This window comes from Heptranchias perlo, chromosome 2 (genome assembly GCF_035084215.1).
Source record: "Heptranchias perlo isolate sHepPer1 chromosome 2, sHepPer1.hap1, whole genome shotgun sequence".
Taxonomy (NCBI): Eukaryota; Metazoa; Chordata; class Chondrichthyes; order Hexanchiformes; family Hexanchidae; genus Heptranchias; species Heptranchias perlo.
Window position 1 is genome coordinate 69,615,677 of NC_090326.1, and position 25,821 is coordinate 69,641,497.

Here is a 25,821-nt window from a genome sequence, read left to right on the forward strand (position 1 = left end):
TCTGTGTGCTGCAGATGAGTTTATTCATCAAGGGCCCCATGGGCTATAGGGCACACATTCAATTGTTGTTGAATTGGTCCACCACCAATTAGTGTTTTTTCATGTAAAAGATTGATCTGCTCACATCTATCAAGTCAATCTGCTGTCTGTTCTTGATTAGCTGAAAAATCAGCCTTTGAAGTCAGTTTTCTGCCATTGAAAAATCCTTTTTTATTTAAAAAAAGTCTCGCTCCCAACTCCAAAGTGGAGGGATAAAGCCAGAAGTAAAAGATGGAAGAGTGAAAGATTTAAAATTGTTTTTTTAAAGAATGGGGGAAAGGTTAGAAAGGATAGATTAAGTAGAGGAGAAAAAGAGAAAAAATGAGGTTTTAAAAAGATAAAGATTGGACAGAGACGGAGAACAAGAAAGAAGAGAATGGGAGGAAAAAATGATGACTTGGAGAGCACAAATAAATGTTCATTTTTTTTATTGTAAAGTTTATTTTAATAGTTTTAGGGTTAATAAAACACTTCATCATGTTGTTTGATGGCTTTAATATTAGTATTTATTTTCAGCATCACAGTGAGCTGAAACCATACCAAACCTATTGGCCCAGGGAAATAGAAGTTTCTTTGAACTTGCTGTCAGTCTAAAGGTTAAAGCAAGTTTCTCATCTAAATGGGAAAATACTAGATTCAAATTTTCTGTGTATGATGTATTTAGTCACTTCAACAATTTTGAAAGGTTGGAAAATAAAATGAGAGAACTTACAAAATGAAACCTCCTCTAATCTCTGTCGATAGATTTGTGTAATTATGAGGAATATATTTTTTCATTGAGATACAGATTTTTGATGTTTCCTATATTTCATAATGTATAGGCAGTTGGATTATTATATTTAAAAACATATATTGCACTAAAATGGCATTTATTTGATATACTAGTTAACTTCCTGTGGCATTGCACACAAGGGGCATGATTTTAAAAGGGAAAAACGGGTGGGTTGGGGGTGGAGGGTGCATTCAAAATCGCAACCATTTTGGACCCACCTCCAACCCACCCACTTCCGGTTTTCACCAGGGCGGGACGAGGAGCGGGTGACCAACCCACTCCCAGGAGGCAGGTTGGTGATTAAAACCTTTCAAGGAGGCTGCGGGCTTCCATTTTTCGAGTTTCTAATTTCAACCCCTGGGGGCCGGGATTCCTGGGTCTTCTCTTTTACACCACGTGAAAGGAGACAAGAAGGCCTGAAACTAACATGTATGTGCCTTTCTGTCACAGGTTGTGGGCCTGGAGGAGCAGAAGTGCTTCCCCCAGGCCTATCAAGCCTACCTGCAGTGACCGCTCCCCCCCCCCCCCCCAACCCCAACGATCATGGAACCCCGCAATGACTCCGGATTCCCGAAACCACCCCCCCCCCCCGCCCCCGTGACTGACCCACGATCCTTCGCCCCATGACTGACTTCCCCCCCCCCCCCCCATAACCCCCATGCCCACCGGTGACATCCCATGCCCACCCATTCTACACCCCCCCGCCCACCTCACCGCACATCCATACAAACAAAGACGTACCTGAACACATCCTCTCCCTGGCTACTCTTACGTCAAAACCGTAAGGACGTCCGGGAAACCTGTACTTCCGGGTTTCCCGTCTGCTATTTGACCCCCCGCTCCCTTCCCGGCTCGGGGTCAAAATCATGCCCAAGGAATCTTCAGATGAAGCAGGGTGCACAGATGTAATTCCGTCCTCATTTTAAAGTTACATGGCCTGTCCTTTTCCTGTAATTATTTATGATTAAATAGTAAAACTCGTGGCAGTTTGGGTGACAGAGAAGTAGAGTTTGGTTAAGTATAGGAATTTCTCTGCACTATAGGCTGAGAAGCTGGGAGGTGCAAAACTGAGTGGCTACGGTACCATTGCTGGTTAGAGGGTGTAATTACAGTGTGACAAGTTTGCATTGGCAATTTTCTTATCAGTATGAACATAGGAATTTATGATGGAAAAAGTTGACACAAACGTGTCAGAAGCATGAAAATAGGACGTAAGGGTTTGTGGACGGGAAGTGTGCACAGATGTAAGATTTGTAATGTATTCTAAAAATGATCATGTGCAGTACAAGCAGAATGAAGACGAGTGGGAGCTACAACATCTTCAATTCGAATACATATTTTTTTTTGCCACGAATGAAATCTATGGTACATTACGTTCTTTCAGCTCGTCCTGACACATGAGGGGTGATTTTAAACCCCAAAAACAGGTGGGTTGGGGGTGGGAGTTGAAAATAGTTGTTTTTTTGGGTCGCAACTGCTAAATTTTTGGACTTTGCATTCCCAGTGGGAAGCCTGTACTTTTACGCGCTGATGTTAAACCCGGAATAAAGCCGGGTTGCGGTCGGACCGAAAAACAACTATTTTCAACTCCCATTTGCCCCCAACCCACCCATTTTTGGGGTTTAAAATCACCCCCATGATGGCTATCACCTGCATTCAGCAATTAAAATTGATTTCTTGATTTATTTTGCACCGGGAGAAGTCTGTACACATTGAAATCTCTCTCTTGGTATGTTAGTTTTATCTCTCGTTACTAGTTCTCCTTATTTGTACTCTATTTAGTGTAGCAAGAGTCATCGAATTTGTATGCCAATTCTGCTGAATCTGCTATCCATTTGAAATCCAAACACTCTGAATCCAACAACTTCACCAGAAACCCAACTTAGCCTACACCCCTCTTACCGTGCATTCAAATTCCACAAGTTTAGCATCATTATGAAGCCAAAACCACATTGCAGCAGTGCTAAATTTGGAGTGTAAGTTGGGTGTGAAGGTCCAAACTGATTCCGTAACAAAGCAAAGTGACACTCCCTTCTTCAGAGTGCCTTACTCCACTTCATCGGGATCAGGCCCTGACACCAGATTCAGGCCCCATTTACATTATAGTTATAACACTGTTATAAAGCAAAACAGTTTTGTAGTGTGAACGCATTCTTTGACTTCAGACCGGTTTGAATCCTGGACCACATTTGAGTCTGGTGACTAGATGAGCATATGGGCATTGATGCCGAGTCTCTGAAGCTGGAATTCCTGGAGAGATTTGCATTGTCTTCCTTGGTTGCACTGGTCCATTCAAAATTTACTTGCACCTCTGTTCCATTCTGCTCTTGCACAGTATTTTTTTTGGCTACTTGCCTCAGTTGCTGTATGGATGTCTCGTGAATCATGGGAGATTTCAACTACCCCGATATAAAATGGCAGGGAGGGGGGGTGAAAGGGGAGATGGGGATGGAATTTCTACAATGTGTACAAGACTTCTTTCTGACCCAATACTTAAGAAGTTCAACAAGGGACTAATCCAGGGAACCATAGACCAGCTACCTTAACGACAGTGGTAGGAAAAATACTAGAATCTTTGCTAAAAGATCAGATAACAAAACACCTCAAAACAGAGATTTCACACTGGCCCTACAAGAAATCTAGTTGGGACAGAAAGCTGACATTCTCAAATTGACATGCACTACATGGAACATTTATACTACTGTCAACTCTATGAATATGTATGTTATGAGCAAGAGAACCAGATAAATAGCTTGAAGGCAACATGGAGGGGGAGTCACATTCTGAGTCTGTAAGAAGAATAGAAGTGATTTAGATTTAGATAATATACATATTCTATTTTCTTTTCAAAAACTATATAAAAATACTCTCATATCCTCAACTGCTGGAGAGGATGTGGAGACAATGGTGCAGCTTTGCACATATTCTTGGACATGGTCCAGATGAACCCTATTCTGGACAGAAACTGTACTAACTCGATACGCAGCAGGTTCCACTACAAGGAGACACTTGTGGTACTCCCAAAGGAGAGCACAAACCGTAACTGTAGTTTATTAGTTGTAGCCAGAAGGTGGTTACTACTTGGGAGCATAGCTGAAACCCTGCCAAGTGTCAACCTATCACTACTTGTATGAGAGATGAAGGAAGGAATGGTTTACGTACTAAGTTTGAAACAGAGCAACTGTGTCAAATAGAGAGGCTACTAAAAATGATGCTTAATCTCAGTTTTCAAAAGTATTATCATATGTGAGCAAAGGGATCGGTATTTGTTAAGTGACTTATTCTTTCTATCACTTAAGGTTTTACTTTGTGACATTGGTGTAACTTAAATGTGTATTATTTACAAATTTGATTTCTTTCCCTGCAACTCTGATTTTATTTGTGGAATCATTTTGATTGTACTATGAAATAGAAGATAATATTTAGAATATATTACTAATCCACCTAATTGAATACCTGTAAAACAGTATTCATATATTTTGGTGAAGGTCTTTCTAACTCTGTGTTGGTACTTATATATATTTGTGATTTATATATATCTCATAACAAATACAGTTTCTAAACAATGAAAAAAATCACAATGTTAACGAAAATATGTTCTAATTATTTTAACAGGTAATTTTCTTTTTTATTTTCTAGATGCCGAAGAGTATCAGCCACCAATATGGAAATCCTATTGTAAGTTTAAAAGCTGATTGTGAAATATGTGACGATGTATGTTTCTATACATGAGTGAGCTATAATAATGCATTGGTCTGATTTGATGTTAACACAGCACCAGCATTGTGATTTTTTCTTTCTCCCCCACCCCCCACCCTCCATTTTAATGTCAGATTAGCAAAGTAGGCTTTAATTTTATTTTTAATTTGGTACTTGAGGACAAATTAACAGATGTACAAGACCATAAAAGAGAATATTAATTCTTCTAAAATGGTGTTTTTGGTAATGTCCATTTATACTGCAGGATTATTTAGAACGGAAGGCTGTTGCTGCTCTACTTTATCCCATTTATATTGCAGGGCAACTTCTGGGCTCTGGTGATAACATTAAAGCAATTAAAATTAGCAACTGCTTTTAATTTTATTTAATTAATTAATCCTTTTTCATTTCTACCTTGCCATCACTGTAGTCAGTTGTGGCCTGTTCAGCTTGGACAATATTTCCTGGTGAGAGAAGTTTATCAATAATGTTCAACACCTGCTTTTGAATTTGTCTAAATGACATTCTGTCCTAATGCAAGATCACATGCACTGTTTTTCAAAAATCACAATTAGGACTTCACGCTGCTAGCCAATGGAATTTCTCCTATGTGTACAGGTGAGCAACGTAAAAACCAGTGTGGGAGCTTAACCTGTCAACAGCAAGGACAAATTGCTGGCCGGTGGCATCCAATACTGTCAGCTATTTCCATTTGCCGCCAAAAGTTTGTCTCTAGAACGCCCTTGGAAACCACCTCATGAGATGGGTCTCGCTGCCCTTGGATGCTCCTGCACTGCCTTGTTGCTGATCGGGCTCTGGTTTCCTGGGCCCCCTGCACATCAACTTTCACAAAACCCTCAATCTCTGGTGCCTCCACAGCCTTGTTTCACCTTACATCTGCAGTTCTCTCCAGTCTCATGTTCCAGTCTGCACCATCCACAGTTCTGACTCTGGTTTACTGTGTGCCACTTACACGCTCCTTTACGCCATCATTAGTGACAGAGCCTTCTGCCACCATGCCCTTGTGCTCTGGGATCCTCTCGCCATACCACTGTGCCTTGCCACTTCTCCCTCACCATCATAGCTACGTAAAACCTGTCCCATTATTCATCTGTAAATTCTCTCCAATTCCTGCTTAATGTTCTCCAATTCCACTGTAAATTGCTTTAGGTCATTTGTTACATGAAATGTACTATATAAATGCAAATTGTTTTTATAATTGAGGTACAAAATTCAGTGGCTATTAATCATTTTTAAAATGGCAGATTCAAGGTTCAGGGAACCAGGTGGCACAGACACTGGCTTTTCACCTCTCAGCCTTGGTTCATTTCCAGCCGGGACTGGCTTTTCACCTCTCAGCCCTGGTTCATATCCAGCTGAGATGGGATGAAAGTCTTCTCTGTCTGCTGGCTGTGAGGGTTCTATGTGAAATGATTTTGGGAATCCTCAATCCAGTTCCTCAGGGGGATGGGCCTGCAGCACAAAACTATTGCTAATTTGGCACTAATTGCAATGTAACTATTTAAATTTTGGGGTCTGCACTAGATAGTCTCTTGGGTTCAGATTACTGGGCCCTCCCTTATGTGAATCTTGTATCCCTTGTAATCAGTTGTTTACCTTTACTGCAAACTATCTAGTTATACAATAGAGTGACCCAGGGGGCTGTAACAGTGAGATGTACTAGATACTGTAATCTTGCATGTGCACCCACATGTATTTCTCTCTTCCAGAAGGCAGACTGAAAAACACTAGTGAGATGAGGCCAATTGTAAATCTAGAAACTCGTTTATTTTACACACAATACAGCACTGAACAGAATACAGTTTCTGTTGAAATTCAGTCTATTTTGTAAAACTCCTCGTAATGTGGAAAATAACAAAGTATGCCACTCTTCCTCTGTTAATGGGCTAAATTCAATTTTCCGACTAGCAGTCCCTAAAATTAGTTGGCGTTACTCTTGTGAAGTGAGTTGTCTCCCTCTGTGATTTAAACTTACTTCAGACTGTCCTGGTTCCAGCTTGATGGGAATAGGAAGGTTTAACATCTGACTCTCTCCCCGGCTCTGTGTTGTGAATGGGCTGGTGCAGTAGGTGGTGCTCATCTGAGGATGGGGCTGAAGCAAACTGTTGTGACAGAGTGGAAGGAGCCTTGCTATGCACCTGTTTGTGCAATACCAGACCTGGCAGTGCTTGTTGTTGATGGGTGCCTGAAATGGAAAATGTTCCATTCTCAAACACTGACCTCCTTCACCTTGATGAATGCAAAAAATTAAAAAGGAAAACAAAAGATTGAGGTTCAGACAGACAGTTTAAGATATTTCCAGCGTACAGAAAAACATAATGATTGATACAGCCAGTATCTGAAATACCTAATATTTTGTATTATTTTGCTATTAGGAAATTCCTTCAATTGTTAGAATGTTGCAAACATCTTTTCTCAAAAAGAAACATCCAGCTGTGTTTAATTTTAATTAACGAATCCTTCTCATTTCACCACCATTGGGAATCCATTGCTGTTCAACTGCAGTAACCAGGCTGTTCCTTAACGACTGATTTGATGATCCTATTCAAGTGGCAATTGCTAGGACACAACAGTTAATTAACCATTTTACATCCAAACATTTTTTTGTGAACATAGTGTCTGTTTAATGCCACTATCCTGCCGTTCCTGTTTAATATTTTTATTCCACATTCCTGTGAATTTACTGGGTTTATTCCTCAGAAATTGTTAAAATTGAACAAAAAGGATTGATTAGATTACATTTCTTGCAATAATACAATTCTAACAATTCACTTGATTCTTTTGTGGAAGGTGTTGAGTTTAGGAATTTTTTTTAACAAGTAAGATGAAAACTATACAGGTAATCTGGATTTCTGATTTTTGATTTCTGAAACAAAGATAAAGTCATTGCCTTTCAGACAACATGGCGATGCTACATGGTGCTGGTAATATGGCAGGGAGTCCTTACTAGGCTAGTGCCATGTGCATTCTGGCTGTTGGCTTAGAATGCCATAAGGTGTCTCCTCACCCTTTCATTAACAGAGCTGTGTGGTGCAGAAAGGGAAGCAAACAAACATGGGAAAACTCTCTCAGGGTATCTGCCCTTTATCAGAAGGTAAATAGCTTGGGAGTGGGGAGAAGTCTATTGCCTCAGTAATGTTCTAACTCTTTTTTTGGTAACAACAGATAATACAATTGTAATTATCATTATAGATGGTGTTGCGTATAGGGCTTCTTGCATTCTCCCAAATATATATATATATACCAAAAACCTTCCTTAACTGCATATTGTTCCTAGACTTGTTGACACACTGCACCATATCCATGTTAAGATGTCCCCACACCAATGAGCTTCCAACCTCAGTTAGAGTTTCAAGCTAATGTAAAATGTTTCCCTGAGGCTAGGTTAGGAAAATCTGAGAATGCGTCAATGCATTGCTGATACAGAGCAGAACTGGCAGAAGTCTGGGATTAGATTGTCTATCTGCACTTATGGCCATAGAGTGAGGTCGGTGGCAGTGAATGAACTGATGGAACAAAGAGAAAACAAAATTGGAAAACTTTTTTCTATCCTTATTTTATCTAATTATTTTAGTCTCAACAAATATGGACTAAAACTAATTTACTAGCTAGAATGCTTTGTTGTAAATCTCATATACGAGAATCAGCCAGTTAATAAGAAAAAAATGTGTAGTTATGGTAATATGTAACATTTTTAAGCAGATTTGTCTCTAAACCTTTGTGACAGGTCCCTTATTTTTAATTTCCCTTGCTTTCCTGGGAAGGCTTTGTCCCCCGTGTGGCAGCTGCAGGGTATAAATTGTTGAAATACTGAATTGGGTCCTGCTTATGCATACATTGTTATTTGGAGAATGTAGTTAGTATTGCAAGTATAACCGCTGCAGGGTGGCTGCCTCCACTCTGCACCCATCCCCATTCAATCATAAGATCTGACCAGAGCTTGATGGGCCCTTAGAGTTGGAAATGCCACTGTCCACGCCACAAAAATAAACAACAAAAAATCATTGGAATTTGAAATGCTGCACAAATCTACCTTTTTTCCCACTTTGTATGTAGTGTTTCATTTTAAGATATCTCCAATTAAAATATGATACAACATTTGATGACTTTAAAAATATAGGGAGAAGATTTTATCTATTCACTATTTATAACAAAGTTGTAAGCATATTCTTTATACATGCATTTACAATTTCACTGCAAATAGGAAGCATAGGAAATCTACCCCCATGGTTATTTTTTCTTTGTAAATTCCTCTTCCTTCCTCCAGCACTATGCACCATTGTCCTAGTGAGAGACAAGGAATGCTCTGCCATTACTGCTTTGGAACTAGCAACTAGGATGTGTAGAAGAGTGAATTGGAGATGATTTGTCTGTCTCTAAATATTTATTTCTTCCTCCTGTTTGGGGGAGGAAAGTAGCGCAGTTAATAGGGTGTCAGCGGTTTGGGATCTCAATATATGGTTAATTACAGGAATTCATCTTGCAATAAATCAGCGTACTGTGCTACTGGGTCATCCCAAAATATCTCCATATTAATATACTATGTTGATAAATATTTTGAGCATCAAGCCAAAAGCATCTTTTCCTTTCAGATGCTGACTGGTCTGCTGTGCATTTCTAACATTTTCTGTTTTTCTTTTAGATTTCCAATCTTTCTATATCAAAAAATATTTCATACTATGCATCTTTGGGTTGAAAGGTGTATGCAAGCACCTTGTATAAAGCATGCAGGTGTTACAAATTTTTTTGGATCAAAAGACTGTGGTCTGTTGATTTGAAAACTTCCACACCATTTATGGACTCCTAACAGGAACAACTGAAGTAATAAAGAAGTTTTCACTCCATAAACACTAGCTCAGTGGAGCATACCCATTACATGTCATCACAATGCCCTTGTTTTAGTTTTTAGTATTGTTATTTCCTGTTGCAGCAGTTTTTCAAAAGAGGGTACTGAACTTGATTCACTTGTGTTAGTGATCCCAGGTTAGTATATACTTAAAGATGTAATAATCTGAACAGCCAAATCACCACAAAGTAAAAGAGGATCCCTTGTAGTCTGGGAAGGATCAAACTTAATATTCTATATGTATATATACAATCTCTTTTGTAAGTGGCACTATAAGGGTTGATTCTGGGTAGTTATGGGATAAAAACATCCAGATCAGCAAGTGGGAATCCAGATATTTAACTCCAGTGATGTGTTGAATTTTGTGCTATCTGTTGATGTCTTTAGTATGCTAACGTTATTTATATTTTGTTTTGTTTTTGGACAGTGTATCAGCTACAGCAGGAAGCCCCACGTCCAAAGAGAATTATTTGCCCACGAGAGGTCAGTTGGAAACTAGATTTGAGTAATGTGACAACACTGTTTTGAGCTTTGTTCAGGACAAGAAAGTTGTCATTATTGCTATTGAAGGAGAAGAAAATCTCCAGTCTAATGTGTAACCACCAATTTGTTAAAATATGAAGTATACAAGTTATTTTGCCAAGTGCACACCTGAAGGAATCTGCTGTATGAGATCTGCCAATGCCACAGTGAATTTAGTATTGAAAACCCATAGGTATCACAGTGATTTAAAGACTAAATTCACTGTCCATCCATGGGGTTTATAATAGTGTAAAAGATTTTCAAAACTCCTTTCCCCAAGAGCAATTTTATACCAGTTTGATTCTTATCAGCCTGAATGTCACTGGTTTGATTTGGTTTCGTTTGATGTCACTGAAGACAGATACTTATAATGTAAAGCCTACTTTTTTGGCATAATTTTCATCCTAAATTAAATTAATCAGCATTTGATTAAGTATTTGTACACTCAGTGCTGTGCTAATAATATAAATAGCTCTTCTATTTTCTATTCTCTGTAGTTTCTTTGGTTTGTTAGCTATGCATCAGTTCTATTGCTGTGGGATTATACCGATTTGCATTGGCATCCCTTCAGTAATATCTATGATTATGTTGCTGCTGTCTGCAGTAGTATTTCATCAACATTCTGAATGGCTTAACATGAATTTTGTAAAATTACAAAAGAGCCAAGCAAAACATTCAAATATTAATGACACATTTTCATTGAGAATCTTCTCCTGTTTTGTGACTTTTAACAGGGTCCAGTCCATTTAGTAGAGTTGTTTATCTTTTGCCGCCTTGACATTCACTTCAATGAAGTTTGAGTGAATAGCCCCAAATTTGAGGTTGTACTGTGGCATAGGTTGGGAAATTAAATGTGCAGGTTTGTGCAGCCAATTGCAGTGTACCATTGTTTGCAGCAGACAAGAGTCTCAGTAGAAGTATGGAAATTATATAGAAATTGGTCCCATATCTGATTTTGTGTTTTTCTCACTAGCTGTGCCCCCCGACACATGTCTTGCTTGTATAAAATGAGCTTATGGTTATTGCACTGGCCTAGCTTCTGAAGTCGGCTTTTAAGAGCTGACTTTCACTTTGAAAAATTGTTTTAAAATTCAGTCTTTTTTGAGTGAGTTTTTTTTGCTGGATTTTGCTAAATGTATTAATTACTATTGCTGTGGAGGGCTGAATTTTTGCATTGGAAGACTTTTGTTTGCCAATAGTTTACCTACAGTTCATTTACTTGCAGCAAAGTGCTGAGGATGGAAATTCCTTTGAGGGTTACAATAGAAACTGCAACTCGTTCAGAACTCTGTGGCCTGTATTCTGTCTCACTTGCCCATCACGTCCCTCCTTGCTGACCTACATTGGCCCCCTCATTAGATTAAGTTTAAAAGCCTGATCCTTGTTTTCAAATCCCTCATTGGTCTCAAGCCACCCTATCTCTGCAATCTCCTCTACCTTGTACTTCTATGCCCTTAGGTGTCGACTCAAGCTTTTACATGCATTGCCCCCTTCATCCCACCATTAATGACAGTGCCTTCAGTCACCCTGGGCCTTATTCTTTGGAAATTTCTATTTAAATCCCTGAACCTCTCTGATTCTCCCTCCATCTTTAAAAACCTTATTTTAACCAAGCTTTCGGTCACCTCTCCTAACTCTTGCAATTTGGCTCGGTGTCTGCTCCTTTATTCCTTCTATTTATATTTTTTCTTCTCTTTCCCACCCCCCCCCCCCCCGCCCTCCCCCCCGCCAGCTGCCACTGTGAAGCTCTTTGGGACATTAAAGGTGCCATATAAATGTAAGTTGTTACTAGTAAGATTTAAAAATCACAAAATAAATAATTTCTCAATTTAGTAGATGTATCAATGATTACAAACAAGTATCCATGAGAACTGCTTTTTAAATGGTATGAAGTGTAATCATTTAGATACCCAGTTGTTGTTGCTATAACTAGTTACCTACTCTACTGTTAATAATCTAAAATCCTCTGATAGAAATTTCAGTGGCAATTGCCACCTGGAGGATTTTCCATAACATTACACTCAAACTTTTTAATGCAGTAAATCCAAACAGAGAATAGCTTAAAATTGTAATGTTAACATATAATTACATTTTTAGCTTCAAGATTTATACATTGAAATTTGGTTGTTCAACAGGAAATACATTCTAAGATTGTTTTCTTTTTGTAGGAGAGATTGAACTCCTAAAATCTTTTAGTATATAAACCCATTGAATCACTGGGCAACCTTTTATTTTGTGAATTTCAATTAATCTTGCAGAAAAGTTAGTTGTTCATTTTTTTTTCACTCGTCTTTGTTGAGTTAGTCAGTAATACCAACTGGAAAAACAGATGAGTTTAATTAAACCACACTAGTATCTTCTGACACATTTAAATCTCCTTCCTAGCATTGTGGTAATGACTCCTTTCCCTTCTGGAACATATTTGATGTCTCTAGGACGACCATTACCTGCTGCTTTCCACCTTTTTCCTCCCCATTCCACAGGTCCTCTTTCTGAGCCTGCCACTACCATCTTTCCCAACAATTCAGAGATTGACTGGTTATTCACTTCATTTGCTGTTTGTGGGATCTTTCTGTGCACAAATTGTCTGCATTTCGCTACTTGACACTTGGAGTAATTCATCTGTTATGAAGCACTTTGGATCATCCTGAAGGATGTCTTAAGGTGCTCTATGAATGCAAATTCTTTCTAATTTCCAACGGTACAACTATGCGGAACTGTGCTTCTAGAAAAATTAGGTTGGCATCAAAATTCATAATTCTGTAAACTATTGATAACGTTTGAGATGATTACACACCAATCAACTTGGCAAAATATTTTAAAACCAAAGCCATTTCATAGAATTTTATTCTTGTTGTTCAACCCCAATGTGCACTGCACAAAACAACAAGAACTTGCATTTATATAGCGCCTTTAATATGGTAAAACATCCCAAGGTGCTCACAGCAGCGTTATCAAACAAAAATTGACACCAAGCCAAGGAAAGCTGTCTGTGTCAGTGACTAAAAGCTTGGTTAAAGAGGTAGGTTTTAAGGAGCATCTTAAACCTCTCTACCTCTCTCTCCTCCTTTAAGGAGCAAATTTCAGAGCTTGGGGCCTAGTTGACTTTCTGCTTTGCAATGATGCAAAAGTGACCATATAATTCCAGAGTCTGTCTAGGCTGAATCGGACTCCAGTGCAGAGTGTAAGTCCAGGTATTAGTTAGTTTAAAAAGAAGTGGGGGGGTCCCAGCGTTTTTCTGGCACTTCAGTGCATTGATCTGGGTATATATAATATGAAGTATCAGAAACAAATACATACAGCAGGTAGTCTTCTGTAATATAGAAGGAAATAAGTATTTTGAAAGTTTTGTTGTAAAAGTACAGAAGTATATAAAATGTTCATGAGAGTTTAGAATTTTCATTGTACTTTTTAAAAAAAAGTTTCAGTATAGCAATACATATGATGCTAATACACTTTGCTAATGTAAGGTTTAAGCACAGAGCTTGGTGAGAGTTGGGTGAATCCATTAGAGTGACTTGCTAAACAGAAAGATGATGGGAATATGGTGCAGAGGGGTGGAAGGTGGTGCAATGTAATTTCAACCAAAGGGCAATAGTAAATATATAAATAAATAATCAGTAATTAATTAGATCTAAGGGGATAAATTTAAAATTAACTAAATAGAGGATACCAACATTAAAGGGATCCGTATTGTATTAAATAAAATCTGATATACATAGATAATAAATAGGAGTAATGGGGATACTAAAATCAAGAAGTTAATAAACGAAAAACAAGACTATTTAGTTACAAATTAAGCTGTAAACAAGCTAAATCCATCTATTAAATATAATCTTGATCTGAAATAGTTGTATTATATCTAGAATTAAATTAATAATAAATAAAAACTAGAAATGGTAGTGCAGGCTATGTGCCGGGACTGTGATATGTGGGAGTTTGTGGACAGTGATGTCCCGGATTGCCACATCTGCAGGAAGTGTTTCTGCCTTGAGACCTTCAGGCTCAGAGTCTTTGAGCTGGAGTGCGAGTTAGAGACACTCTGACACATAAGGGAGGGGGAGGAATTTTTGAATAGTTTTCTCCAGAGTGCAGTCACACCTCAAAGGAAAGCACAGGTACAAGAAGGGGAGAGTATGACTGTTGGTCAGCGGGGTAAGGGGGACCAAGGGGAGGTAGAGGAGGAGGTCCCGCAGAAACTGGTCCTATCCAAAAGGTACAATATACTTGTTATCCGTGAGGATAAGGATGCAGGCTGCGGGGTGGACAGCTAAAATGCTAACTATGGCAGTGTGGAGCAGGAGGCAATCCCGGGGGGGAGCATAACAGAAAGGTTGTAGTCATGGGGGTTCGATAATTAGGGGGATAGATAGCGTCCTCTGCAGTCGCGACCGAGAGTCCAGGAGGGTGTGTTGCCTTCCTGGTGCAAGGGTAAAGGATATCTCAGAGCAACTGGAGAGGAACTTGGAAAGGGAGGGGGAAGATCCAGTTGTCATGGTGCACGTTGGGACCAATGACATAAGGAAGAAGAGAGGGGGTTCTGCTATGAGAATATCAGAAGTTCGGAACCAAATTTTAAAAATAGGACCTCACGGGTGTTAATCTCAGGATTATTACCCAAGCCATATGCTAATTGGCATAGGGATAGACAGATCAGGAAGGTGAATATGTGGCTGAAAGAGTGATGTGGGAAGGAGGGGTTCCACTTCATGAGACACTAGCACCAGTACTGGGACAGGAAGGAGCTGTACCGCTGGGACGGGCTCCACCTGAACCGGAATGGGACCAGTGTCCTAGCGGAAAGGATAGATAGGGCTGTGGATAGGACTTTAAACTAGTAAGATGGGGGGAGGGATCTGGTGAAAATAACCTAAGTCTGAAGATAAAAGAAATAGGAGATGAGAGTAAAGGTCAGACCAAGGTAAGGAATAACGGTAACATAAACGGTTAGGGAACAAATAAAATTATAGAACATAAGTACAAAGTGACTGTTAAAAATAAAGTGAGGAGAACAATTATTAAAAACAAATTAAATTACCTGTACAGTAATGTGCACAGCATCTCAAACAAAACGGGAGAACTGGAGGCAATAATTCGTAGTGGGGATAACTGAAACATGGCTACATAAAGAACAGGACTGGCAGTTAAATATTGCAGGATATAATGTATTTAGAAAATAGAGGGAGTGAAGAAGGGTGTGTGGAGTAGCTGTCCTAATTAAAGACAACATAATGGCAATAGAAAAAAGGGACATAATATTAATTTGAAAGCAGAATCCATATAGATTGAGACAGAGGATAAGAAGGGATTGATCACGTTAATAGGTATATTCTACAGACCACTTAATAGTGGAAGAGAAGTGGAGGAAGAAATATATAGGCAAATCTATGAAATGAGTAAAAAAAATCTAATAATAATCATGGAAGATTTCACCTTCCCCTAAATAAAGTGGGAAGAGGTAGGGAAAGGGGAATGGAATTTTTACAGTGTGTACAGAACTCCTTTCCTACCCAGTAAGCAAGAAGCTCAACAAGAGAGGAATCACTGCTGGATCTAGTAATGGGAAATGAACCGGAGCAGATAAGAGAAGTAAGTGTAGGGGAACATCTAGGCAATAGCAATCATAACATAATAAGGTTTAAAATAATGATTGAGAAAGACATAAGTAAGACAAAGACCAAAGTAATAGAATGGAAAAAAGCTAATTTTGAGGGGATAAGAATGGAACTAGGGAAAATAAATTGGAAAAATTTACTGACAAACAAAGAAATAGAACAGCAGTGGGAAAAATTTAAAATGGCAATCAATAGAATCCAGGAGAAATATATCCCATTTAAAAAAACAAGAACAAACTAGCCAGTAATGAAACAACATGGATGAATAAAGAAATATGGGTAAAATTGAAACTAAAGAAAAAGGCGTACACTAAGTATATAGACAATAAAGGAGAGAATGACAAAAAGGAATATGGAGTCAAAAAAAACAATTAGGAAAGTATAGAGAAACTACAAAATTAAATTATCATGGAATATAAAAAGCAATAGTAAAGTATTCTACAGATGCATAAATAACACAAGAAAAATCAGGATAGGGATAGGGCCACTAAGGGATACACATGATAAACTCACAGGTAATGACAACGAAAGGACAGAAATATTGAAGAGTTATTTTTGCCTCAGTATTTACCAGGGAGACTAACATCATGGGCATGACATTAGAAGAAGAGATCATAGAATCATAGAAGTTTACAACATGGAAACAGGCCCTTCGGCCCAACATGTCCATGTCGCCCAGTTTATACCACTAAGCTAGTCCCAATTGCCTGCACTTGGCCCATATCCCTCTATACCCATCTTACCCATGTAACTGTCCAAATGCTTTTTAAAAGACAAAATTGTACTCGCCTCTACTACTGCCTCTGGCAGCTCGTTCCAGACACTCACCACCCTTTGAGTGAAAAAATTGCCCCTCTGGACCCTTTTGTATCTCTCCCCTCTCACCTTAAATCTATGCCCCCTCATTATAGACTCCCCTACCTTTGGGAAAACATTTTGACTATCTACCTTATCTATGCCCCTCATTATTTTATAGACTTCTATAAGATCACCCCTAAACCTCCTCCTCTCCAGGGAAAAAAGTCTCAGTCTATCCAACCTCTCCCTATAAGTCAAACCATCAAGTCCCGGTAGCATCCTAGTAAATCAAAAAAGATATAAAGATATTTAAGAAAGAAATAGGGGAGATAATTGATAAACTAATCAAACTTATAGGGGATAAGACCCCTGGTCTGGATGGATTGCATCCACGCGTATTAAAAGTTATGGAAGAGATAGCAGAGGCACTGTTACACACATACGTGTGTGTGTGTGTGTGTGTGTGTCTGTGTGTGTGTATATAAAATATAATAATTCATTAGTAAAGAGAATAATGCCAGAGGATTGGCAGACAGCTAATGTTATTCCTATGTTTAAAAAGGGAGATAGAATAAGTCCACGGTACTATAGACCAGTTAGCTTAACATCAGTGGTAGGAAAGATAATGGAATCTTTACTCAAAGATGTAATAGAAAAACATCTAGCAAAGAAAAATATAATAGAGCAGTCAACACGGATTTCAGAAGGGAAAGTCATGCTTGACCGACCTTACTGAATTCCTTGAAGAAGTAACAGAAAGAGTAGACAAGGGTAATGTAGTAGATGTAATATATTTAGATTTTCAAAAGATCTTCGATAAGGTATCGCATTGTTGACTCATAACTAAGGTCAGAACATGTGGAATGAGGGGACAGGTAGCTGAATGGATAGCAAGCTGGCCACAAAACAGAAAACAGTGTAGGGGTTAAGGGTAGCTATTCAGACTGGCAAAAGGTGGGAAATGATGTTCCACAGGGATTGGTGCTGGGACCACTATTGTTCACAATTTACATTAATAATTTGGACTTGGGAATCGGAGGTACAATTACAAAATTTGCAGATGACACAAAATTGGGGGGGTGTAGTGAATACAAAGAAAGAATGTGTCAAAATGCAAGAAGACATTAATAAACTTGCAGAATGGGCATGTAATTGGCAAATGAATTTCAATATAGATAAGTGTGAAGTGGTGCATTTTGGTAGGAAGAATAAAGAGGTCACATACTGCTTGGATAATAAAAGTCTAAATGGGGTAGAGCAGCAAAGGAATCTCGGTACAGATACACAAATCACTAAAATTAGAGATACAAGTTAATAAGGCCATTAAAAAGGCAAACTAAGCACTGGGGTTCATTTCTAGAGGGTTAGAATTGAAAAACAGAGAAGTTATGTTAAACTTGTATGGAACCTTGGTTGCTCCACAGTTGGAGCACAGTTCTGCTCTCCATATTATAAAAAGGATATAAAGGCATTGGAGAAAGTGCAAAAAAAGATTCACAAGGATGATACCAGAACTGAGAGGATATACTTATCAGGAAAGGCTGTGGCTGGGGCTCTTTTCTCTAGAAAAGAGAAGGCTGAGGGTTGACCTGATAGAAGTCTTTAAGATAATGAAATGGTTTGATAGGGTAGATGTAGAGAAAATGGCTCCACTTGTGGGGGAGTCCAAAACTAGAGGTCATCAATATAAGATAGTCACTAATAAATCCAATAGGAAATTCAGGAGAAACTTCTTTACCCAAAGAGTGGTATGAATTCGGAATGCGCTACCACAACTCTCCACTTGCCTGGATGAGTGCAGCTCCAACAACACTGAAGAAGCTCGACACCATCCAGGACAAAGTAGCCCGCTTGATTGGCACCCCATCCACCACCCTAAACATTCACTCCCTTCACTACCGGCGTGCAGTGACTGCAGTGTGTACCATCCACAGGATGCACTGCAGCAACTCGCCAAGGCTTCTTCGACAGCACTTCCCAAACCCACGACCTGTACCACCTGGAAGGACAAGAGCAGCAGCCACATGGAAGCAACACCACCTGCACGTTCCCCTCCAAGTCACACACCATCCTGACTTGGAAATATATCGCTGTTCCTTCATTGTCACTGGGTCAAAATCCTGGAACTCCCTACCTAACAGTACTGTGGGAGAACCTTCACCTCACGGACTGCAGCGGTTCAAGAAGGCGGCTCACCACCTTCTCGAGGGCAATTAGGGATGGGCAATAAATGCTGGCCTTGCCAGCGACGCCCACATCCCATGAACGAATAAAAAAAAAGTTGAGGCAAATAGCACAGATGCATTTAAGAGGAATCTAGATAAGTACATGAGGGAGAAAGGAATCGATGGATATGCTGGTAGGGTTAGATGAAGTAGGGAGTGAGGAGGCTCGTGTAGAGCATAAATGCTGTCATAGACCAGTTGGGCCGAATGGCCTGTTTCTGTGCTGTAGACTCGATGTAACACTTTGGCAGCAGGTTGGACAGTTTTCTTATTTATATTTTGACTCCCTTTCTCTACAATGACTGATGTATGTATATGTTGGTAACAATATTTTTTTGTTTCCAGGTTGAAAACAGGCCAAAGTACTATGGAAGAGAGTATGTAAACCATTTTCTTTCTGTTTGTATTTAACTCTGTGTTTTGCAAATCTTTTCAAAAAGCAGAAAAGACCCTTTGGACTGGGATAGAAGCTAAACTACAACTAAGATTAAAGTTGGATTAGCAGTTCTGCAGCAGAGTGATGCATTTAGTTTATTGAAGCACGGTCTATGCCGGGTTGAAGGTTCATTTTTAGGATGTATTGTGGTTTGCAATGGTGTTATTATATCAATTCTGTATTGTTTACCAACATTGTGATGCAAAAATACAATTCTATGCCATGCCACACCAGAACTCATTTCTATACCACATTGCAGCAGAGCTCATTTCTATATCATGGCACAGAAACAAAACTGAGCATTTCCATCAAGTTGCAGTGCAGGAAACAAGAATATCTTCAGTTTTTAGTTACATTACACAAATGAGATGTCTCTCACATACTTATCTCATAGCTTGTTTGATCTATTTAAGGAACATTTGTAGAAGCTGTTTTATACCATAGCACAGAAGTACTGAATTCTCAAAGGTTTGCATTTTGCAGTTACTGACTTATTTACAGAAAAACACAAATCCAATTCTTAAATGCCTGTGCTTTAATTCTTTAATTTGCAACAACTATAATGTGACTAAATTAATATATAGGAAGTATGTACAAGTAATGTGAATCTGCTGCCACAGCATGATGTCCAGCAGTGACTAGCCATTCATTATTTTAATGTAATAGGTTACACTGCAAGGATTGGCTAAAAATGTTTAAATTCCTGAGAAGAATCAAATCTGGTATCACCAAATCGTCTATTGTAAAGACCCATGTAAGCACTGGATGACAGGTCTTGAACTTATTCCAGACAAAGTTCCAAAGACAGTTAGCATTACAAAACGGAATGTAATAACTGGTAACAATGATATGAGATAAGGACTGCAACAGCACTTCGCTCTCTTTCTCTCCCTTTTCTTTCTTATCACTCTCTTTATTCTCTTTTCTTCCCATCCCAAACACTAGGAACATAGGAACAGGAGTAGGCCATTCAGCCCCTCATGCTTGCTCTGCCATTTGATAAGATCATGGCTGATCGGTGATCTAACTCCATATACCTGCCTTTGGCCCATATCCCTTAATACCTTTGGTTGCCAAAAAGCTATCTATCTCACATTTAAATTTAGCAATTGAGTTAGTATCAATTGCCATTTGCAGAAGAGAGTTCCAAACTTCTACCATCCTTTGTGTGTAGAAATGTTTTCTAATCTCACTCCTGAAAGGTCTGGCTCTAATTTTTAGACTCTGTCCCCTACTCCTAGAATCCACAACCAGCAGAAATAGTTTCTCTCTATCCACCCTATCTGTTCTCCTTAATATCTTATAAACTTTGATCAGATCACCCTTTAACCTTCGAAACTCTAGAGAATACAACTCTGGGTTTTGCTTTAAGTACTCATCTTCCCTCCCCCCAACTTCTGTAGGGTTGAGAAGAGCCACCACTTCACCTTCCCACTGCCCAGTCCATCAGGATTGTTACACTATACTTATCACGGGAAGTTTGTTATCAGTCCAGTAAATTTTGGAAAATTTCTCTTCTTGTAGGAGTCACAAATCAATTGAATGTACTGTTTCCGTTCCTTTAAGCAAGAGTATTCATTTTTCTGTAGATTTTGAATGTATGCTGCAACTTTGCTAACTCCATGTTCAAGAGCGGGTTTGTATGAACAAATAATATGTACCTTAATTTTTACAAATGATTGCAATACATACTCTGCACTGTGATTTGGGATCACATACTGTGCACACTGTACTGTACTACCATCCTTTGTTTTTTATATAATCAACATTGAGGCTGGTACTTAGTTGACAGTAAACCTAGCTTGAAGAATGCCCTGCAGACTTTTGTCGTCCTGTATGATGCTGCGAATAGGACTAATGGGCATAACTACAATGTGGCATGTTTTTTTAAAAAAAAGAATTGAGCCCTTACTTCCCATTGAATATTGAGAATAAGTTCAAACTAAAGTATCTAAAAGAGTTGTACTTATTATGATTTGAGTGTTTTTAAAATAAATCATCATAAGTCCACTTATATAACAATGATTGGTATAATTGTGAGCAGTCCAGAGGTATTGGTTGTAATTCTCAAAATATTTTAAAATCTAAATGATTAAACATTCAGTTAATCACATAATTAGGCTATTTCTTTAAAGAAATGTCTATCATTATGGTTCCAAGATGTAGATCATATATCAAACAATCTTTTTATTGACAATGTTTTGCTGTGCTCTATTTGCCTTTTGAAACATCAATAAAATTACAATCTGCAAAATTGATCTAGATGAGCAGATCAGTTACTTTCAAAGAAAGTGCATCTCAGTAATTTGTAGATGTGTTATGAAAAGTCCAGTTTGGATTTATTGTAAAGCTATTCTGAAATTACAGAATTTTAAGAACATTTATTTAATTTGATATAGGGTACAGAGTATTGCTGATATTTATCCAATAAAAGTAGCATTTGAAAATTTTAAAGAGCATTGTCTTTATAGACAAATATTCAGCAAAGTTGCTTCTGTGTTTACAATCAAAATCACAAAATGAAATGTCTTGCATAATTATCATGTTATTTGTAACTTCATCGCATGGCAGCCTATGCTTTCAGTGACTCAGTGATCCCATTCCCACTGATTTTGGAGGTTTGATTGGTAAAGATTTATTTGCACAGAGCATCAATCCAGCAGCAATAAACAGAAATTATTTTTGACCTGCTTGGCAGTACCTGAATTTTTTCATAATTTCTCAGATTTTTAGATGTAAAATTGGATATTTGTATTTGAGTTCATCATCAAAATGCAGTCACCAGTGGCTGATTGAGAAGATGTGTTTTTAAGTTTAAATGTTGTTCTATACATTTGCTTGTTGCTGATTTGAATTATAAATACTTGGGCTTAAAGTGTTCTTATAGTGATGCTGTCACATTGGGATGCAGTGAATAAACTGAATCTGCACATAATTTGATTAAAACACAGTTTGTTGTCTGAAAACTGAAAGTAGCCTTCCTGATTATGATCAAAAGAAGTGTTTTCTCTTCTCAGGTTCCATGGGATGATATCTCGTGAGCAGGCCGATGAACTGCTTGGTGGAGTTGAGGGAGCTTACCTCATCAGGGAGAGCCAGCGTCAGCCTGGTAGCAACACGTTGGCTCTGAGGTCAGTTTCTGTTCCTAATGTCGATGAACTGAACTAATTATGTACTAACTCTACTGAACTTTCCTAAAAAAAAACAAGGGTAACAATACTTATATTTTGGGTTTCTTTTTCTTTCTTACTCCAGATATTTATATTTTAAACTATTCTCATAGTTGAACTGCAGCTCCCATAAATGCCAGCTGTCCAAGTTTTGCATGACTTTTTCCCCTCCCGGTGCTGTTCACATCAGTGTCTGCAATCAGTGGATTTCAAAAAGCAGATTCCTGCACTCCTCTAAGGACAACCCTTCAGCCACCACTGCTCAGTTCTGGTGTGCAAGCACAACATACTGCAGGTTTCCCAGTACAGATCAGGACAACAGTAAATCACAGCAGAGACACAAGAACTGTACACAAAAGGTACCATGCTCTGTAATTTAAACTGAGCTGCAGAGTGCTCAAACTTCTTTGCACAACTCTTGATCAGACTGTGGCCTTGAAGTCTTTTTTCTTCTTAAAAAATCAAATAAAGTGTAAAAACATGACAGAACTATGAGGCAGGATTTTAACTGCGAAGTCCAGGTGGGTTCGGGACACGTGGGGTGGGGGGCGCAGACAAAATCGCATTTTTATAAAGCGGGAGGGAATCCCGGCTCCAACCCACTGAAAAACGCATGCGACACAAACGCATCTGGGCCTGCGCAGATCAGGAAGCCAGAAGTCCCACCGGCAATTAAATCCGACGGCTGATAATTAAAGGAGCAAATGTACCTCAATGAGATACTTAAGGTAGTTTATTTTTTGTTTTTCGGACACTTAAAAGATTTTAACCATACCTGGGCAGCTTTCCCACGTCTTCCGATTCACGTCTGGTGAAACCAGGCAGGAAGGGCCAGATCAGTGAAAAATAGACTAACTTAATTAAATTAAATTTAAAAATAAATAAATAAACATACCTTAAAACCGATGTCACCTGCACCTCCCCCCCCCCCCCCCCCCTCAATGTTCAATGTCTCTTTCCCCCCCCCCGCCCCCACCACCAATATTCCCACCCCTTGGATATGTAGCTCCTCTGGCTGCTGGGCGTGAAACCCGGAAAATGCATTGATTGGTCTCATTAAGGTCGCGATTACAGATCGTGACCTGCCTACTTCCCTTCCGGGTTTCGCACCCCCAAATTCAACCCCCCCCACCACCCCCGGCTCTCCCCCTGTCGGCATAATTAAATCAAGCCCATGGTGTATATACCCTATTGTGAGCAGCTCCTCGGATAGAATAATAACATTAGGACTGCGCACTGAGGCAACAACATTTTCAACTTTGCTCAGTTTTTGTTATTATTGCTACTAGGTTTTGTTGGTACTTGTATTCCATCCATTTACACCAGGTCTAGCCTATAGATTTTGCTCATTTTGTCCCCTCCATGGCCAGGCCAGTGTCAGACATGAGGGAATAACCTAGTAAAGGTTGTAGTTATGTTACTGGACTAGCAACCCAGAGATCACAAGTACAAATACCATTACGAGAAGTTGTAAAATTGAATTCAATAAATCTGGTAATTTATGGCCTAGCGCCAGGACAAAATTATCGTCAGAGTTAACATTTTATTGTTAAAAACCTAACTGGTTTACTAATAACCCCTATCCAGTCTGGTCTGCATGTGATTCCAGTCCCACACTATGTACTTAATTCTTAATACCCCCTGAAGTGTCCTCGCAAGGCAATCAGTTGTAAGATGACTGTTACAGAACAAAATCATAAGGGAAATATTGGACAGACCTATTGGCAGTTACCTATGCATCAGGTCAGGACAACACTCTGGCAATCCCAGCCCAGTCGACCATGAGAAGGCCTCCTCACTAACATCTGCAGACTGCTGTCCAATTGGGAGAGCTCTCCCACAACCTAGTTGAGCAACAATTTGACAGTTGTATTCACAGAGTCATATCTATCAGCCAACATCCCAGTCTCCTCCATGACTATTCCTGGGTTTGTCCTATCCCAACAGCAGAATAGACTCGCTAGCAGTGGACACATTGGTATACTGTTGAATGGCCATGGCCCTGGATGTACACAGCAATGACTCTGGACCTCATCGAGTCTCCTGGCTTCAGGTCAAATAAGGCTGATTACCAGCTACCATTGCCCGTCAACTGACGAATCAGTACTTCCTCATATTGAACACCACCTGGAGGTAGTACTGAGGGAAGCTTAGGGCACAAGATTCACTCTGGATGGGGGACCTCAATGTCCAGCAGCAAGAGTGGCTTGGTCGTGCTGTCACTGATCAAACTGGACAAGTCCTGAAGAATATACCTGCCAGACTGGACTTGCATCAGATAGTGACCTTGTCCTTACCAACCTACCTGTTGCAGATACATCCGTCACATCTATGCATGAAAGCACTGATAGTAGTAACCACTATCCTTGTGAAGACAATCTCTTTTTCACAGTGAGGACACCCATCATTGTGTAATGGGGATCTACCGCCGTGCTAAGTGGGACAGCGTAAGAAGAGATTTGGAAGCCCAAAACTAGGCATCCACGAGGCACTGTGGCTCCTTAGCAGCAACAGCAGAATAGTATACCAGCTCAATTTGTAACTTCATAGCCTGGCACATCACTCATTCCTCCATCACTATTAAGCTGGGACACCAATTCTGGTTGAGTGGAGAGTGCAGAAGGGCATACCAGGAGCAGGCATCAACTTAGTGAAACTACAACACAGGTCTATACGCTAAACAACAAAGACATCTGGCTACAGAGAGCTAGATGGGCCCACAACCAGTGGATCAGAGCAAGGCTCTATAGCCCTACCACATCCAGTTGAGAATGGTGGTGGACAACTTGGCAACTAATGAGAAGAGGAGGCTTCATGAATATCCCCATCCTTAACTATGGTACATCATAGTGTTCCATATTTCTACTATCCTTTGGGAAAAGCAGAAGTGCCGAACATCCAACCTAGTTCTACCCTTACATAACTTATACACATGACCCTTGGTCTTCCCTAATCTATCAGTAGGAATACTTTTAACTATTTTATATACCTCTACCAAATCATCTTGAAGTCTACGCATCTCTAAATAAATAGACCCAGCTTTTTAAAGCCTATCTGAGTATCTAAGGTTGTTTAAGCTGGGAATCATTCTTGTGGCCATCCTCTGAACATTTTCCGAAGCCTACATATCACCCACCATATGAGAGGACCAAAACTGGACGCAGTATTCTAAATATGGTCTAGCCGAGGTCTTGTACAAGTATATGTATGTACTAATTGATCACCTGTGATATTGCAAACAGAGAGTCAAAACCAAGTGTACGATTCAGGTCAAACAGGGCCTAAAGGGCAGGGGGATAACTGGACCCAAGGAAAAGGGAGATTGCGAGAGGAGGATAGGGGCAGAGGAGCTGAAGCAGAGTAACTACCTCAGCATGGAGGAGGTGAAGGAGGCCGGCAAACTCTTTAAGTTCCGCTTTCCTTCACTGGGCCTGAAAATTCATCTCGGCATGATGGGAAGGATTGTGGTGAGCTGGATTTGCCTTCCACAGGGCCGAGAGAAGGAGGGGTGAGGGTGGTTAGAGTCGAAAACCCATTTTGCTGGACAGTGGGGGGTGACGGCAGGACGGGGAATGCTTCTCAATGGGGAGAGCCAACAATGCCAATTAATGGTGTGGGTTTTTGGCAGAATTCCATACAAATCTGTGATGCTGTTCAGACAATGCCCACCACACTATT

The 25,821-nt window shown here is 39.5% G+C and overlaps 1 protein-coding gene across 3 annotated transcripts in view; it reads left to right on the plus strand.

Moving 5' to 3' along the window:
* The window catches only part of chn2 (chimerin 2), a 255,588-nt gene that overhangs the window by 143,346 nt on the left and 86,421 nt on the right, over positions 1-25,821 (plus strand). For all 3 annotated transcript variants that reach the window (XM_068002561.1, XM_068002552.1, XM_068002571.1), the window contains exons 2-5: positions 4,451-4,489; positions 9,805-9,860; positions 18,883-18,914; positions 21,991-22,104. In XM_068002561.1, the coding sequence (XP_067858662.1) occupies positions 4,451-4,489; positions 9,805-9,860; positions 18,883-18,914; positions 21,991-22,104 (241 nt within the window). The remainder of the gene's footprint in view (positions 1-4,450; positions 4,490-9,804; positions 9,861-18,882; positions 18,915-21,990; positions 22,105-25,821) is intronic.